Source organism: Piliocolobus tephrosceles, chromosome 16 (assembly GCF_002776525.5).
Source record: "Piliocolobus tephrosceles isolate RC106 chromosome 16, ASM277652v3, whole genome shotgun sequence".
NCBI classification, from domain to species: domain Eukaryota; kingdom Metazoa; phylum Chordata; class Mammalia; order Primates; family Cercopithecidae; genus Piliocolobus; species Piliocolobus tephrosceles.
The window spans coordinates 33,794,604-33,811,810 of NC_045449.1; the positions used below are offsets into that span (position 1 = coordinate 33,794,604).

The window sequence follows — 17,207 nt, forward strand, 5'->3', positions numbered from 1 at the left end:
GCAAGGCAGTAGGAGAAATAGGATCTCGATTCATCTGAGGTGAACTATTTAGTTATGTCCCAAGTATACAAGGGATGTGAAAAGTAAATGGCCATGCATTCACTTACCCAGCTCTTATGAGTAAGAAACTATTAACTGGGGTTATATACTAATAGCAGCGGTTCTCTAAATTTTTGACATTAAATCAGCCCTTTACTTCTATACAGACCTCTTTCTAAAAGCTAGTTTCTTTAGAGAGAACAACTGAACTTTTTTTTTTTTTTTTTTTTTTGAGACGGACTCTTGCTCTGTCACCCAGGCTGGAGTGCAGTGGTGCAATCTCGGCTCACTCCAAGTTCCACCGCCCAGGTTCACACCATTCTCCTGCCTCAGCCTCCTGAGTAGCTGGGACTACAGGCCCCCACCACCAAGCCTGGCTAATTTTTTTGTATTTTTAGTAGAGACAGGGTTTCACTGTGTTAGCCAGGATGGTTCTCATCTCCTCACCTTGTGATCCACCTGCCTCAGCATCCCAAAGTGCTGGGATTACAGGCATGAACCACTGCACCTGGCCGAACAATTAAATTTCATGCTAGAACACAACCACATTGAGTAATCTTTGTAAAAAAAAGAAATTGTCCTCAAAGCACAAACCAACAGAGTAATCCTTTTAGATTATTCTTTCCTATTGATGTTAGGCATGCAGTACTTTAACGTTAACATGTGAAATTTAATGTATTGCTTTTTACTTAGCAGCCTGCTTTCTATGTGCAGTTTTTCTATGAACATTCCACCACACTAAAGTCTAATATCAGTAAATGTGTGCTATTCAATCTCGCTAATGAAAAATGCACCAATTTTATGTTTCTCACTTATTATAATGGCAAAAAGTAATTGTGAGGATAGTCTTCAGATCAGTGAAATCACAAGAAAAACCAACATTTTCTACATGCAAAAAATGTGAGTAAAATCGGTAGAATCTTTTTTGATGTCACACGTACTTAAACAGCCCTCTCGCCTTTTGTTAGCTAGTGTATTCTGAGGCTAGACACCTTCTGTCACAGAGTAAGTATTCGAAAAAACCTAATAGATAACTGATAGTTACAGCAGTATTACTTTTTTTTAAAGTAAGCACAAGCAAAAAACACCTATGGAAACAAACTGTATGTCCATCAAATCCAGAATGATTATATAAACTACGATACTTCCATTCAGTGTAATATTAGTAACATTCTTTTTTCATTTTTCTTTTAAAAAAAAGAGTATCACTACATTGTCCACGCTAGTCTCGAACTCCTGGCCTCAAGCAATCCTTCTCCCTTGGCCTCCCAAACTGCTGGGATTACAGGCGTGAGCCACCACACCCAGGCCCAGGAAAATTTTTAAACAATGAAGTAGAGCTATAAGTAACTAATATGGAAAGATCTGAGGCACATTAAGTGAAAAGAATTCGCTGTGAAAAATACATCAGAATAATACTTATGTGAGGCCAGGCATGGTGGTTCACGCTGGTAATCTCAGCACTTTGGGAGGCTGAGGCAGGAAGATCGCTTGAGCCCAGGAGTTCACGACCAGCCTGGACAACATAGCATGACCCCGTCTCTACAAAATATTTAAAAATTATCCGAGCATTGTGGCACACACCTGTAGTTCTAGCTAGCTGGGAGACTGAGGCAGGAGGATCGTTTGAGCCCAGGAGTTTGAGGCTATAATGAGCCATGATTTCATCACTGCACTCCAGCCTGGGCGACACAGCTAGTCTCTAAAAAAATAATAATATTTATGTGTTGAGAGGAGAATACATAAAATTAAGTATGAAGAAATAGTATCTAATTGGCAACTAGCCACTTCTAGAGAGAGTGAGTACACTTGCGGGAGAGAAAGGATGGTTAAGGGGAACTTAGGCTTTTTTCACATACTTTAAATTTCTTAAAATAATTTATATTCATATAAATTGTCTGTACAGCTATGAATTTTTTTTCTTCCCAAATCATTTTTAAGAGAAGCCAATGTTATCAGGCAGGGTCCAGGCCTATCTTTCACACAGAAGAAATTCACTATACAGAACTGGTTACACAAAACAGAGGAAAGTGAGGCAACCCAGAGACTAGTAACAGCAGGGAGCTTCTATGACTTCTAGCACTGAAAGGACAGTAAGATGATGTAGTCTCACCATATCCCGGAAGCTCAGGATGGTGCTAGAACCATAGCAGGATCTGCTCAGTAGTAACTGGGACCATGAGAAGGGGCTGTGTTAATAGGACACAAGGGAGCTGCTGCTGGAGTTGGCTCAAAAAGGGACTGGGGAAAGACCCTGGCTTCTTCCCTCCTCTCACCCTCCAATCTTCTGTTAGTGCCTCCTATTAGCCAACTCCAGAAAGCAAAGGAGTCTAGGAAATTTAATTCCCTGCAATACAGAACAGAACAGAGAAAAAGCAGAAATGGATTTCAGAGCGAGCTAGAGGCCGATTAAGAGTCAGTTATCAATGTATGCCCCAAACTCCTATATTCCATGGCAAAGAGGATACACACGTAGTAGCTCATTGTCTATCTGTCTTACCTTCACTTAAGAAATAAGCTAGATTTTGGGCCGGGCGCAGTGGCTCAAGCCTATAATCCCAGCACTTTGGGAGGCCGAGACGGGCAGATCACGAGGTCAGGAGATCAAGACCATCCTGGTGAATACGGTGAAACCCTGTCTCTATTAAAAAATACAAAAAACTAGCCGGGCGACGAGGCGGGCGCCTGTAGTCCCAGCTACTCCGGAGGCTGAGGCAGGAGAATGGCGTAAACCCAGGAGGCAGAGCTTGCAGTGAGCTGAGATCTGGCCACTGCACTCCAGCCTGGGTGGCAGAGCAAGACTCCGTTTCAAAAAAAAAAAAAAAAAGAAAAGAAATAAGCTAGATTTGTAGTGGGCAAAGAACCTAAAGTACAAAATGTAATAGTAATTTTTTTTCTAAGTAAATGATTAGAAATGCTGTATTTACTAAAGGAGCAAACTAACCAAAGCAAATCACACGTATCGATTATGTAAAATTTTGGCATATTAAATCTCTATATGCCTGTGAGGAATTTCAGAAAATATTTTTTAAAATAACTTTTTTTTTTTTGAGACGGAGTCTCGCTTTGCAGCCAACACTGAAGTACAGTGGCGCCATCTTGGCTCACCGCAACCTCCACCTTCCGGGTTCAAGCAATTCTCCTGCCTCAGCCTCCTGAGTAGCTGGGATTACAAGCGTGCACCACCATGCCTGGTTAATTTTTGTATTTTTAGTAAAGATGGTATTTCACCATGTTGGCCAAGCTGGTCTTGAACTCCTGACCTCAAGTGATCCACTCGCCTCAGCATCCCAAAGTGCTGGGATTATGGGCATGAGCCACTGTGCCTGGACAAAAGAAAATAACTTCTTAAAAATAGAAGTTCAGCTTAAAGACCAAAAATTTAAACTTATGTTGCCAACATGCATTTTTTAATGCCTTCCTCTACAACCATTTTAGACAAAATACTTAAAATCCACATCTTTTCAAAAAGAATTAAAAAGTCTAGTTTAGGAACTAAAAAAGAATTGTTTGATAAAAATTCCAATAGTGAGAAAGAAAATCCTAATTTATTTTTTTCTTAACTTTTATTTTAGGTTCAGGGGTAAATGTGATGGTTTGTTATATAGGTAAACTCATGTCATGGGGCTTTGTTTACAGATTATTTCATTACACAGGTATTAAAGGTCTAGTATCCAAGAGTTATTTTTTCTGCTCCTCTCCCTCCTCCCAGCTTCCACTGGACCCCAGTGTCTGTTGTTCTCCTCTATGTGTCCATGTATTCTCATCATTTAGCTTCCACTTATAAGTGAGAACAGGCAATATTTAATTTTCTGTTCCTGCATAGGTTTGCTAAGGAAAATGACCTCCAGCTCCATTCATATTCCTGCAGAAGACATGATCTCATTCTTTTTTATGGCTGCACAGCATTCCATGGTGTACATGCACATTTTCTTTATCCAATCTGTCATTGATAACCACTTAGGTTGATTCTACGTCTTTGCAATTGTGAATAGTGCTGCAATGAACATTCCCATGCACGTGTCTTTATGACAGAATGCTTTATATTCCTCTGGGTATATATATCCAGTAATAGGATTGCTCGGTCGAATGGTAGTTCTGGAAAAGCCTAATTTCATTTAAGCATTCTTTTGGTCTTAGACCAGGGATTAGCAAACTTTTTCTGTAGGGAACCAGAGAGTAAATATTTTACCCCCTGGGGGCCAGTCTGTGTCACAACTACTCAACTCTGCCACTGTGGGGCAAAAGCGACCACAGACAATATGTAAATAAATGAATGTGGCTGTGTTATAATAAATCCTTATTTATCAATACTGAAATCTGAATTTCACACAATCTTCCCATACCATAAAACATTCTTTATTTTTTTCAACTTTTAAAAAATGTAAAAATCATTTTCAGTTGGCCCAGGCTTGGTGGCTCAAACCTGTAATCCCAATACTTTGGGAGGCCAAGGCAGATGGATCACCTGAGGTCAGGAGTTTGAGACCAGATAGGCCAACATGGTGAAACCCCGTCTCCACTAAAAAATACAAAAAATTAGCCAGGCTTGGTGGCCCATGCCTGTAGTCCCAGCTATTTGGGAGGCTGAGGCAGGAGAACTGCTTGAACCCGGGAGGCAAGGGTGCAGTGAGCCGAGATCACGCCACTGCACTCCGCACTCCTGTCTGCGAGACATCGTCTCAAACCAAAAAAAAAATCATTTTCAGCTTACAGGCCATACAAAACAGGCAGTGGGCCAAATATGGCCAATTCATTACACTTTGCTGACCCTCATTCTTATACAAATTATGTTCAAGTTTAGGTGTGGTTTTTTAGCTATTTTAAACTGCTAAACAATAGCTAAATATATCTTTGTTTTTATTCCAATCTCTCTAACAGAGGTAAATTTTCAACAAAGTTGCCAGACTTTAAAAAATTACATATTCTTTAATCCAAAGAGAATTATTCAATAAATGCAAAGTAAGAATTCTTATGCAATATAAGAATATTCAATTTATGCAAAAACATAACAGTACACTTGAGAGACTCTGTTATTATATATTCAAACCAACAGCGCAAATGTAGAAAAACCTTGGCCCTAACCTGCAGGCACTCCATTTCTTTGGTTCACTTCCATGAGAAAGACAGGTGACCATCTATTCCATGGCAAGTTCTGACTAGGGATGTCAAGACCATTATTGTTTACTTGACTGCAAAAGCCTATGATCTATGTTTAATCTGCAGGATAAAATAATAAACTCTAGGCAACATAATTTTAAACCTTCTCAAAACCAAATCTTATCACAAGGCCTTAATATATAAACTAAATAAATTTCTAAAGAATTCCACATTCATCTATTCTTCTACTAATCATTCAACCAATATAGTCCATTGGAAAGCATGACGGTTTTGTCATGCTTTGACAGTTTTGCTCCCTTTTAAGTTTTTCCCTTATAGAATCCTATTTTCTGAATCTTATTTCAACATTTCACTTACAGCTGCCCAAAGAATGTTATAAGAAATAACTCCACAAAACCCAGCACTGTATTTACCATTTTAAGAAAAAGACCGTAGCTGGAAGCATTTCCCTTGAAAAGTGGCACAAGAATGCCCCCTCTCGCTCCTATTCATAATAGTAGTGGAAGTCCTGGCCAGAAGAATCAGGGAGAAAAAAATAAAGGGCATTCAAATAGAAAGAAAGGAAGTAAAACTATCCCTGTTGACAGACAACATGATTCTAAACCTGGAAAACCCCACAGTCTCAGCCCAAAAGCTCCTTCAACTGATAGACAACTTCAGTAAAATTTCAGGATACAAAATCACTGTACAAAAATCACTAGCATCCCTATATACCAACAACAACCAAGCTGAGAGCCAAATCAGAAATGCAATCCCATTCACATCTGCCACAAAAAGAGTAAAGTAACTGGGAATACAGTTAATCAGAGGGGTTAAAGATCTCTACAATGAGAATTACAAAACACTGCTCAAAGAAATCAGAAATGATGCAAAAAAACAGAAAAACATTCCATGCTCATGGATAGAAAGAATCAATATCCTTAAAATGGCCATACTGCCCAAAGCAATTTGGATTCAGTGTTATCAAACTACCAATGACATTCTTCACAGAACTAGGAAAAACTATTTTAAAATTTGTATGAAATCCAAAAACAGCCCAAATAGGCAAGGCAATCCTAAGCAAAAAGAAGAATGCTGGAGGCATCATGTTACCTGGCTTAAACGGTACTACAGGACTACAGTTACCAAAACAGCATGGTACTGATACTAAAACAGACACACAAACCAATGAAACAGAATAGAGAGCCCAGAAATAAGGCTGCACTGCCACAACCATCTGATCTTTGACAAAACTCACAAAAACAAGCAATAGGGAAAGGACTCCCTATTCAATAAATGGTGCTGGTATAACTGGCTAGTCATATGCAGATGACTGAAACTGAACCACTTCCTTACACAATACACAAACATCAACTCAAGATGAATTAAAGACTTAAATGTAAAACCCAAAACTATAAAAACCCTGGAAGACAACTCAGACAATATCATTCTGGACACAGAAATGGGCAAAAATTTCATGACGAAGATGTCAAAAGCAATCACAACAAAAGCAAAAATTGACAAATGGGATCTAATTAAACTAAAGAGCAGTTGCACAGCAACAGAAATTATCAACAGACTAAACAGATAACCTACGTAACGGGAGAAAAGTTTTGCAAACTGTGCTGACAAATGTCTAATATCCAGTATCCAAAAAAACTTAAATTTATAAGAAAAAATAATCCTATTAAAAAGTGGGCAAAGGACACGAAAACTTTTCAAAAGAAGACATAGTGCAGCCAACATGCATATGTAAAAAAGCTCAACATCACTGATCATTAGAGAAATGCAAATCAAAACCATAATGAGATAACATCTCACACCAGTCAGAATGGCTATTATTAAAAAGTCAAAAAGTAACAGATGCTGGCGAGATTGAGAAAGGAACATTTATACACTGTTGGTGGGAGTGAAAACAGTTCAACCATTGTGGAAAGCAGTGTGGTGAGTCTTCAAAGAGCTACAACTACCATCCGACCCAGCAATCCCATTACTGGTTATATACCAGGGGAATATAAATCATTCTACCACAGAGACACATACACACAAATGTTCCCTGCAGCACTATTCACAATAGCAAAGATGTAGAATCAACCTAAGTGCCCATCAATGACAGACTGGATAAAGAAAATGTGGTACGTACACACCATGGAATACTGTGCAGCCATAAAAAAGAATGAAATCATGTCATCTGCAGGAACATGGATGAAGCTGAAGGTCATCATCCTTAGCACAGGAACAGAAAGCCAACTACTGTCTGTTCTCACCTATAAGTGGTAGCTAAATGAGCAAGAAGGGTCCAACAGACACTGGGGTCTACTTCAGGGTAAGGGAGGAGGGACAGGAGCAAAAAAAGTAACTACTGGGTACTAGGCTTAGTATCTGAGTGACAAAATAATCTACACAGCAAATCCCTGTGACATGAGTTTACCTATTTCACAAACCTGCACACGTAACCCTGAACCGAAAATAAAAGCTAAAAAAAAAAAAAAAGAAGAAGAAAAGAATGTACTCTTCAAAACCCAATGCTGTATTTGCTATTAAAAAAAGATTGTATCATGAAGTCAGGAGATCCAGACCATCCTGGCTAACACAGTGAAACCCTGTCTCTACTAAAAATACATTAATAATAATAATAAAAAAAATTAGCTGGGCATGGTGGCGTGTGCCTGTAGTCCCTCCCAACTACTCCTACTTTATGGAGGCTGAGGCAGGAGAATGGCGTGAACCCGGGAGGTGGAGCTTGCAGTGAGCCGAGATCACGTCACTGCACTCCAGCCCGGGAGACAGAGCAAGACTCCATCTCAAAAAAAAAAAAAAGATTGTAGGCCAGGTATGGTGGCTCACACCTGTAATCCTAGCACTTTGGAAAGCCAAGGGGAGGACTGTTTGAGGCTAGGAGTTCGAAACCAGTCTGGACAACGTACCAAGATCCCCTCTCCACAAATTTTTTTTTTCTTTTAATTAGCCAGGTGTGGTGGCACATGCCTGTAATCCTAGCTACTTGGGAGGCTGGGGCAGGAGGATCGCCTGAGGCCAGGAGTTTGAGGCTGCAGTGAGCCATGATTACTTCAGCCTGGGCAACAAACCAAGACCCTGTCTCTTTATTTTCTAAAAAAGAAACAACTTTTGGGAGAAATTTCTCAGGCAGTGCCATTGAGGAAGCAATGCTTTTCTCAAGAGACTTATATGCCTTTTATATCTTATAGATGCTATATATGCCATAGCCCCATATAAAATAGTCTTTTATTTAGCCACTAGGAAACAAAACTTTCAGAGTCCGCCTCTGGTAACAGTGAATGAACTGAAGGATTATATCTACATGTATTTCTATAATCAGCTTCAAATCCCTGAAATCTTTTTCTTGAATTTTCTTTTGAAAAAAATCCTAACGTCATGTTCTTGTAAGCTATCTCAAATAAAGTGGGCCTAAGCATTCAGTGGCATGAGAAACTATCACACATAGGCATCAACTGATCGGGAAATAATCTACCTCAAACAACTGCAATTTGTTCTTTGTGTGGCTTCAACAAAGTCCCAGGATGCCACTTTAGCAGCTGTCGCTTCTTCGCACAGACCACCTGATGAAGCAGAATACTTCCTCCTAAGATTTAAAGTTACAAAATTCTTTAGAATTCATAAAATTTTCCATTAAACCTCAACATAGCATTAGAATTAATTTTAAAGATCAACGTTATGAGTTAAAGAAAAATCAAACAAATGATGGTTTATACTTTAGATATCTTCTAATTATAAGTAATTATCAACATGCAATTTTTGAACTTATAAATGAAAATACACACTTGTTCTGTGCTCTGTTCATATTGCATTCTTGCCAAACTCTATCCACCACATGATTTGCTAATTTTCTGGGTATTTTCCCACCATGGTGGCTAGTACTATCGGAGTTGAAGCCATCAGATACTGAAGAAAATTTGACCCACTTCTGGGCAGACTGAGGATCAACTGAAAACAAAACAAAAAAACAGGCTGTAGGAGAATAAAGGTAGGTTTAAAGTAACATTATTTGGGTTTTTTATTAATTTGTGATACAAGCTGCTCCAGCTATCTGGTAAAATTATTTATATTTTGAGACAAAAAGCATGCTTCTTTTTGGAATCAGATCTCATTAGGCAAATGTGGCAGTCAAGTACATCTCTGTAACCTAGCACTCTCAGTCCCAAGAGCGGGGTTCTCAGGAGCCAGGCAGGGCCAGCACAGGGTGGTGTGTGGAGGGAGGTGGGCTGAGGGCGAGGAAGGAGGTGTCCCATGGATCATGCTGTATAAGCAAACCAGACTACCCTGATGCCCAGTGACATCATCAAGGTTGGGGGCTGGCCAGAGGTGGGTAGACTGGAAGGACTCAGGAGTACTGTGAAGGGTCCCTGGACACCAACTATGGAGCTGCTGCACAGAGCCTGACTTCCACATCAAGGAGGGGTTTGGAGCCCAGAATGAGCCCCTACAGCGGCAGCACTCTGGCCCTTCTGTCCCTGCCAGCCTCTGACCTCGGTCAGTCAATGATTGCTGGACTCTAGCCAAACACTCTGGTGTTCTCATTTAGTTGGAAATCAGTCTTTTTTGTAAGGTCAGCTGAGCATGAGCATATTTCCCCTCCATTGTAAAAAGCTCTTCTGTGTTTCTGTATGTTTATCCTCCATTGTAAAAAGTTCTTCTATGTTTTGTTTTAAAGGTAGATGGAGGGAGGGCAGGGATATAAACCTGTTGCATCAATCGATGGGTCAGAACTTTAGCATATGCGTATGTCCTTCTGAGTGACAGGGCATTTTGCTGAAAATAAGCACCTTGGTAACTAAACCCTTTTTAATAGCTAAAATGCTTTAGTTCTGTATTGACAGTTACTATAAAAGCTTGGGTTTATTTTTGTAGGACTTAAGTGCTAAGAATTAGAACACAGCAATGGGCTGCTCTGTTGGAGTAAATTTTAATTATAAACACACAAATCTTTAAAAATAAAAGCACGCTACTTTTAAATACAGAAAGCAAAATATCTAAAACAGGGAATGCAAACTGGATGGCAGTGTATCAACGCTGATTTTCTGACTAAGAAGATAGAGTAATAGTTGTATAGAAGAGTGTCCTTAATTCTGGGAAATACACTGAGTACACAGAAGTGATGGGACATCACATCTGTAGCTTGTTCTCAAATGGTTCAGAAAAAGACCAATGATAATGAATGTACATATACACAGAGAGGGTGAACGAGTAAATAACAACAGTTTGGAAATCTGGCTAGGGAAATTACTTGTACTATGCTTGTAACTTCTCAAGAAGTTTGAAACTATTTCAAAATAAATTATTTCTTAAGTACTTACTGTACACAAAGTAACAGATTACCAGAGCTGATGAGACAAATTACTACTATACCTGTTTGGACTTCCTCAGGAGATGTAGGTGGTGTAAGCGTAACCGAAGACATAGCAGGATCTCTTGTGGAAGCAGGCACTTGGTGGACACCCAAGCAAGAAGATGAACAGTGAGTAGATCCCACAGGGCTAGGAGTAGGAATGTCTGACTGAGGGACTAGAACAAAGCATGCTGGGTAGATCATTCGGACACCAGCTGAAAGGAAAACAAAAATGGGACAGGAAAACCAATTACCTTTGTGACTACTGAATTAGTCATACTCAAAAGTACTATAATAGAAAAGTAGGTATCACACCTGTACAAATAAAAATACGTTTTTATAAATATAAGCTTCTTTGGCATAAGTTTTTCTTTCTTTTTTTTTAGAAGAAACCATAATAAACCACAACAAGCTGCCAGTGGTGGTTACCTTTGCTGAGAGAGATTTGGAAAAAGGCAGCTTTCCTTTTAATTTTTTAGATTTCTAGAAATGTGTTTTTTAAATCTTTGTTTGCATCTCTGACCAATTTAATGTGTATTACTTTTTCAATTTTATTTTTTAAGTTTAACAAAGGTAATCTGGACACTAGAATTACAAACCATTTTCTATTTACTTTTCTATATGCCTCTATTTTAAAAGCCTAAAATATGTGTGTGTTTTGTTTCCGTTTTTGTCACAACTGCTCTGGTAATGTGTTTATTAAAAGTGAACACTGGTAATCTTTTTATTTAAAAAAAAACAGGCCAGGAGCAGTGGCTCACACCTGTAATCCTGGCACTCTGGAAGGCTGAGGTGGGTGGGTCATTTGAGGTCAGGAGTTCAAGAGCAGCCTGGCCAACATGGCTAAACCCCATCTCTACTAAAAATACAAAATTTAGCTGGGCATGGTGGCGGGCACCTGTAATCCCAGCTACTCGGGAGGGTGAGGCAGGAGAACTGCTTAAGCCCAGGAGGCAGAGGTTGCAGTGAGCAGAGATCGCACCACTGCACTCCAGCCTGGGCAGCGACAGAGCGAGATTCCATCTCAAAAAAAATAAACAAATAAAAGACAAAATGAGGTGATCTTCATGTATAACATTACCATTAGATTCCCTTAAATACAATATGGTAGATTCTAATTCCAATTATCTGCTAAATTATATTTTCTCCATGCCTCCTCTCATGCCTCTCCGAGGTAGAGTATATGTCTTCACTCCATTGTCAGGCTATGTGACTTGCTCTGGAATGTAAGCATGTGACATAAGCCACATCCTAACAGAGCTTTAAATGTGCTTGTAGGGTCAGTGCAGCTTCTCTCACTTCTGTCTTCTACTATGAGATTAACATGTCCCGGATACCGGTACTTTGTTAACCTGGGTCTCTGAATGAGAGGACATAGAGAATATAGCCAATCTGAAAAAATCTGACCCTTTTGGGCTGGGCGCAGTGGCTCATGCCAGTAATCCCAGCACTCTGGGAGGCCAAGGTAGGTGGATCACTTGAGGTCAGGAATTTGAGACCAGCCATGGCAAAACCCCATCTCTACTAAAATTACAAAAATTAGCTGGGCATGGTGGCGTGCACCTGTAATCCCAGCTACTAGCAAGGCTGAGGCAGGAGAAGCACTTGAACCTGGGAGGCGGAGGAGGTTTCAGTGAGCCAAGATTGCGCTATTGCACTCCAACCTGGGCAACAGAGCGAGACTCCGCCTCAAAAAAATAAAAAAAATAAAAATAAAAAAATCTGACCCTTTTGGCAGGCAGAGCATGCAAAGTCACAAATTCTTTAGTTACATTTTCTGTCTCTTAAGTTATCAGAAGTGATAGTTTTACGAAACATTAAAACATCACCTAACACAGGCTGTCAACTTTTCAGCCTTCAAATATTAATTCACAATTAACTGTCCCATTCTAAGCACGCTTCTCTCTAGACAGAATCTATTTCCCTGCTCCAATGACTTTGGCTTGGCCATTTAACTAGTTTTGTCTAATGCAATGTGAGCAGATGCAACATATACTGTATCCCAGCAGAAGCTTTGAGCACACTTACATGGTTTGGTTCAGTCCCTATTATTCTTCTGTTCTCATAAGAACAGTATGTCCTAGCTACAGGGATACTCATTTAACCTAGGTTACAGAATAAGCAGATACATGGAGCCAAACCACAGCTAAGATGCAGCCCTTAAGTAATATGGGCAAGAAATAAGAAATAAATCTTTGGTGTTGAAAGCCACTGAGTTATTAGACTTGTTATTGAGCAAAATATAACTAATACATACAATCATGCGTTTTCCCCTTAGGAATAATACTCAGCATACATACCAACAAGAACTTCTACTGCAGCTAAAGAATCATCTTCCCAATCCATATCTTCCTGCTTTTCTTCAGACATCTCCTTCAAGCAACATGAGATAGGATAGAACTGTTTCCATTCACCAATTAATTTTTTTGTAGCTGAATCAGACATCTTGAATGCCTGTCCTGTGAGAGTGCCATTTAGTCCAAATGGGCATAAGATAACTAGAAACCCAAAGCAGACATCAAATAAGTAACTAAAGACTGTTTTACCAAATAGGAACATAGTGAACAATGTGGCAAGTGATCGTGCAATTATAAAAAAGAAAAGGAAACCAATAATAACCATTCCAGAGAAAAATCAATTTATTATACTTCATTATTGTGAAGATAAAGTACAACACTGAGTTTATTATATAAACTGTTAAAAATCTGTCTGCCCAGGCTGGGCGCAGTGGTTCACGCCTGTAATCCCAGCATTTTGGGAGGCTGAGGCGGGCAGATCACCTGAGATCAGGAGTTCAAGACCAGCCTGGTCAACGTGGTGAAACCCTGTCCCTAATAAAATACAAAAAAAATTAGCTGGGTATGGTGGCACACGCCTGCAATCCCAGCTACTCAGGAAGCTGAGGCAGGAGAATTGCTTGAATCAGGGAGGCAGAGGCTGCAGTGAGCCAAGATGGCACCACTGCACTCTAGCCTGGGCAACAGAGGGAGACTTCATCTCAAAAAAAAAAAAATCGTCTGCCCAAACTCTTCAGAATTTTTGGCCGGGCGCGGTGGCTCAAGCCTGTAATCCCAGCACTTTGGGAGGCCGAGACGGGCGGATCACGAGGTCAGGAGATCGAGACCATCCTGGCTAACCCGGTGAAACCCCGTCTCTACTAAAAATACAAAAAACTAGCCGGGCGAGGTGGCGGGCGCCTGTAGTCCCAGCTACTCTGGAGGCTGAGGCAGGAGAATGGCGTGAACCCAGGAGGCGGAGCTTGCAGTGAGCTGAGATCCGGCCACTGCACTCCAGCCTGGGTGACAGAGCAAGACTCCGTCTCAAAAAAAAAAAAAAAACAAAAAAACTCTCAAGAATTTTAACAGAAGCTGGGAATATTTATAAGAAAAAGCAATCTGAGGAAAAACAATATAGATATATAAATATAGATATATAGATAGATAAATCTAAATATTTGTAATGTACTGCCATGTAAACTTTAAAAAGCAAATATTAGGTTTAAAGTTAAAATAAGAACACACTGCCAAGCCTTAAAAACAATTCAGCAATCTTATAAAATATTTCTTCTAGAATTCAACTATTTTCATAGTATAAATAGTATCAAAAGTCCGTTTGTAGCTATGTTACACATGGCTTTGGCCAGGCAAGGTGGCTCACACTTATAATCCCAGCACTTTGGGAGGCCGAGGCAGGTGGATCACTTGAGGTCAGGCGTTCAAGATCAGCCCGGCCAACACAATGAAACCGAGTTCTACTTAAGAAACACAAACATTAGCTAGGCGTGGTGGCACGCGCCTGTAATCCCAGCTACTTAGGAGGCTGACGCAGAATTGTTTGAATCCGGAAAGTGGAGGTTGCAGTGAACCGAGATTATGCCACTGCACTCCAGCCTGGGCAACAGAGCAAAACTCCATCTCGTAAAACAAAAACAAACAACAAACAAAACCTGGCTTACATGACCTGACACACAAGATAACCTTGAAAACGTTAACACATATAAATCCAATACGCTATCTAAAAGAACACTTTAAACTACTTCACCATTCATGGTCAAGAATTTTTGGTAATACCTGTATTTAAAAATGTAGTAACACTCTAATGGGGGAGAAGAAAGTAAATGACATCAAAATCATCATTAGACTAAAGATCAGGGGGAATTCCATCAATCCCCAAATGTAAAATTATGAAGTTCAATAAGGATCTTTCAGTAAAAGATCAACTACCTAATATAATAAAATAATCTACCTTGAAATGGGCTATTAGACTGTTGAGCAAGGGTGATATGCTCTTCACTGAGAAGGTATACAGGTTGATGTTGGTTAATTTCCACACTGGTACAAACATTGCTGTCTCCATGCAAGAAAAAGGTGAAGGAGCAGGACAAGTGTTCACTAAAAAAGAAGAAAAAGTTATATCTTAGTGATGGCTAGTGGCCAAAAATGTTAACTTGCTTTTCTTTATTAGGAAGTATGTAAAAATTCATACTCTATTTTGCCCAGAAAGTCTACTTCATCAGAAGGAAAAAAATCATGGACATGAGCAAAGACTTAGCTATAAGAAAAGTTCTTTACAACACTGTTTATAGTAGGAAAGGCTGCAAATAGAGGGGCCAGTTAAATGAGTTAGGTACATTCACACATAGAATTATTATATAGCCACAACCGTAAGTTAAAGTAGAAGAGTAGGTTTATTGGAAAGGGATAGGCTACCAAAATAGTAGGGTCAATTTTTTTCTTTTTCTTTTTTAAAGAAAGAGAGAGGGTCTCACTATGTTGCCCAGGCTGGCTCGTAACTCCTGGGCTCAAGGGATCCTCTTATCTCAGCCTCCAAAGCAGCTGGGACTACAGGCATGGGCCACTGTACCCAGCTCTTTTTTTTTTCCTTTAAGAAAAAAAAGTTTTCTTTGGATAAAGAAAATAAAGGCGGACAAAAGAATTAATGGTGACTCAATTTTTATTTTTGCCTATTTTCCCCTCTATATAAGAAACTAAATACAAATATGTTTCTCACTTTATTTTCAATGGGGCTAATCATTTAATGCAATCCCCTCCCAACCAATAACATTATTTTAAAGCAACAATGGGTCTTACAGTTGAAGGCATCCTAGAACCAAGAATATATGCAAAATAGTACACCTTAACGAAATTCGGATATGGCTGAGTATACAGGTTGGAAAATAAAAGTTCCCAAGGACACCAAGATAAAATTCAGAAGGGTCAAATTGCCCATAAGAGGATAAGATTGTACACTAATAAACTCTTATTCCTTCTCCTCACATTTATCTTAATAATTCATCTTTAAAAACCAGTTTTTTAAACTATGATGATTAATCAGCTCAAAACCTGTTTTATATATGTATAAGCCCTCTTGAATTTCTTCTGGATAAGCAGAACATAGTGAATTAAAATTATAGTAAAAGTAATGCTACAGTTAACAGAAGTGGGAAAATAGATGGTCGAAAAGAGGTGAAAAGCAATACAGAGCTAAGAATTTCTATATCTTATACATATGGAGTCAATACAAAATGTCTAAACTTGATAGAACAAGAAATACAAATTTAAGCATGTTATTCAAGTTACAAACGTAACTGACAGAAGGTAGTTGAGTTACCTCAATTGACTGTTCAGTTAGTGCAGACAGAACTTGTTCTACTCTTTCCCCTTTCCACTACTGCATGTGACTAGTCTAAAAAATGCTTTTAATAGAAATACAATTTTTTTAGGCTGGGCACAGTGGCTCACATCTATAATTCCAGCACTTGGAAGGTGGGTGGATCACTTGAGGCCAAGAGTTCGAGACCAGCAAGGCCAAAATGGTGAAGCCTCCATCTCCCTAAAAATACAAAAAATTAGCCAAGCGCAGTGGCAGGTGCCTGTAATCCCAGCTACTTGGGAGGCTGAGGCGCTTGAATCCAGGATGTGGAGGCTGCAGTGAGCTAAGATCGCACCACTGCATTCCAGCATGGGCGACAGAGTAAGACTCTGTCTCAAAAAAAAAAAAAAAAAGTAAATAAAAATAAAATAAAAATTAACATAACTGACAGAAAAACTTAACTAAAAAAAAAATGTAAAAAACCAACAACAACAAAAAAACTTATCGTTCTTGTTAAGAAAGCAGTGACAATGGCTGGGAATGGTGGCTCATTCCTGTAATCCCAGCACTTTGGGAGGCTGAGGAGGGAGAATAATTTGAGGTCAGGAGTTCGAAACTAGCCTGGCCAACATGGCGGAACCTTGCCTCTACTAAATACACAAAAATTAGCCAGGCGTGGTGGCAGGCACCTGTAGTCCCAGCTACTCAGGAGGCTGAGGCAAGAGAATTGCTTGAACCCGGGAGGCGGAAGTTGAAGTGAGCCAAGATTGTGCCACTGCATTCCCAGTCTGGGCAACAGAGCAAGACTATGTCTAAAAGAAAAAAGAAAGAAAAGAAAGAAAGAGCAGTGACATTGTTGAAAGTTGATAAATCAAGGCCCAGAGGCAGTATAAAAATCTCTGGAATTATGACAGTAACCACCAGAAGTAAAACAAAGTTTAAAAAAAAAAACAACCTGGTTACTTCTGGGGAAGGGACTTGGATATATGAGCAGGAATCCTTAAGGTTTTCTAATTTATAATACCATTCTGTTCTGCTTGAATTATATTAAAATGTTAGTCTTGGCCAGGCACAGTGGCTCATTCCTGTAATCCCAGCACTTTGGGAC

General features: G+C 39.5%; 1 protein-coding gene across 1 annotated transcript in view; it reads right to left on the minus strand.

Moving 5' to 3' along the window:
- Window positions 1-17,207, minus strand: part of MED13 (mediator complex subunit 13) — a 123,876-nt gene that overhangs the window by 77,658 nt on the left and 29,011 nt on the right. The window contains exons 4-8 of the mRNA XM_023204666.2: window positions 14,753-14,898; window positions 12,808-13,005; window positions 10,528-10,722; window positions 8,943-9,105; window positions 8,633-8,743 (exon numbers count right to left, since the gene is read on the minus strand). Of these exons, the coding sequence (XP_023060434.2) occupies window positions 8,633-8,743; window positions 8,943-9,105; window positions 10,528-10,722; window positions 12,808-13,005; window positions 14,753-14,898 (813 nt within the window). The remainder of the gene's footprint in view (window positions 1-8,632; window positions 8,744-8,942; window positions 9,106-10,527; window positions 10,723-12,807; window positions 13,006-14,752; window positions 14,899-17,207) is intronic.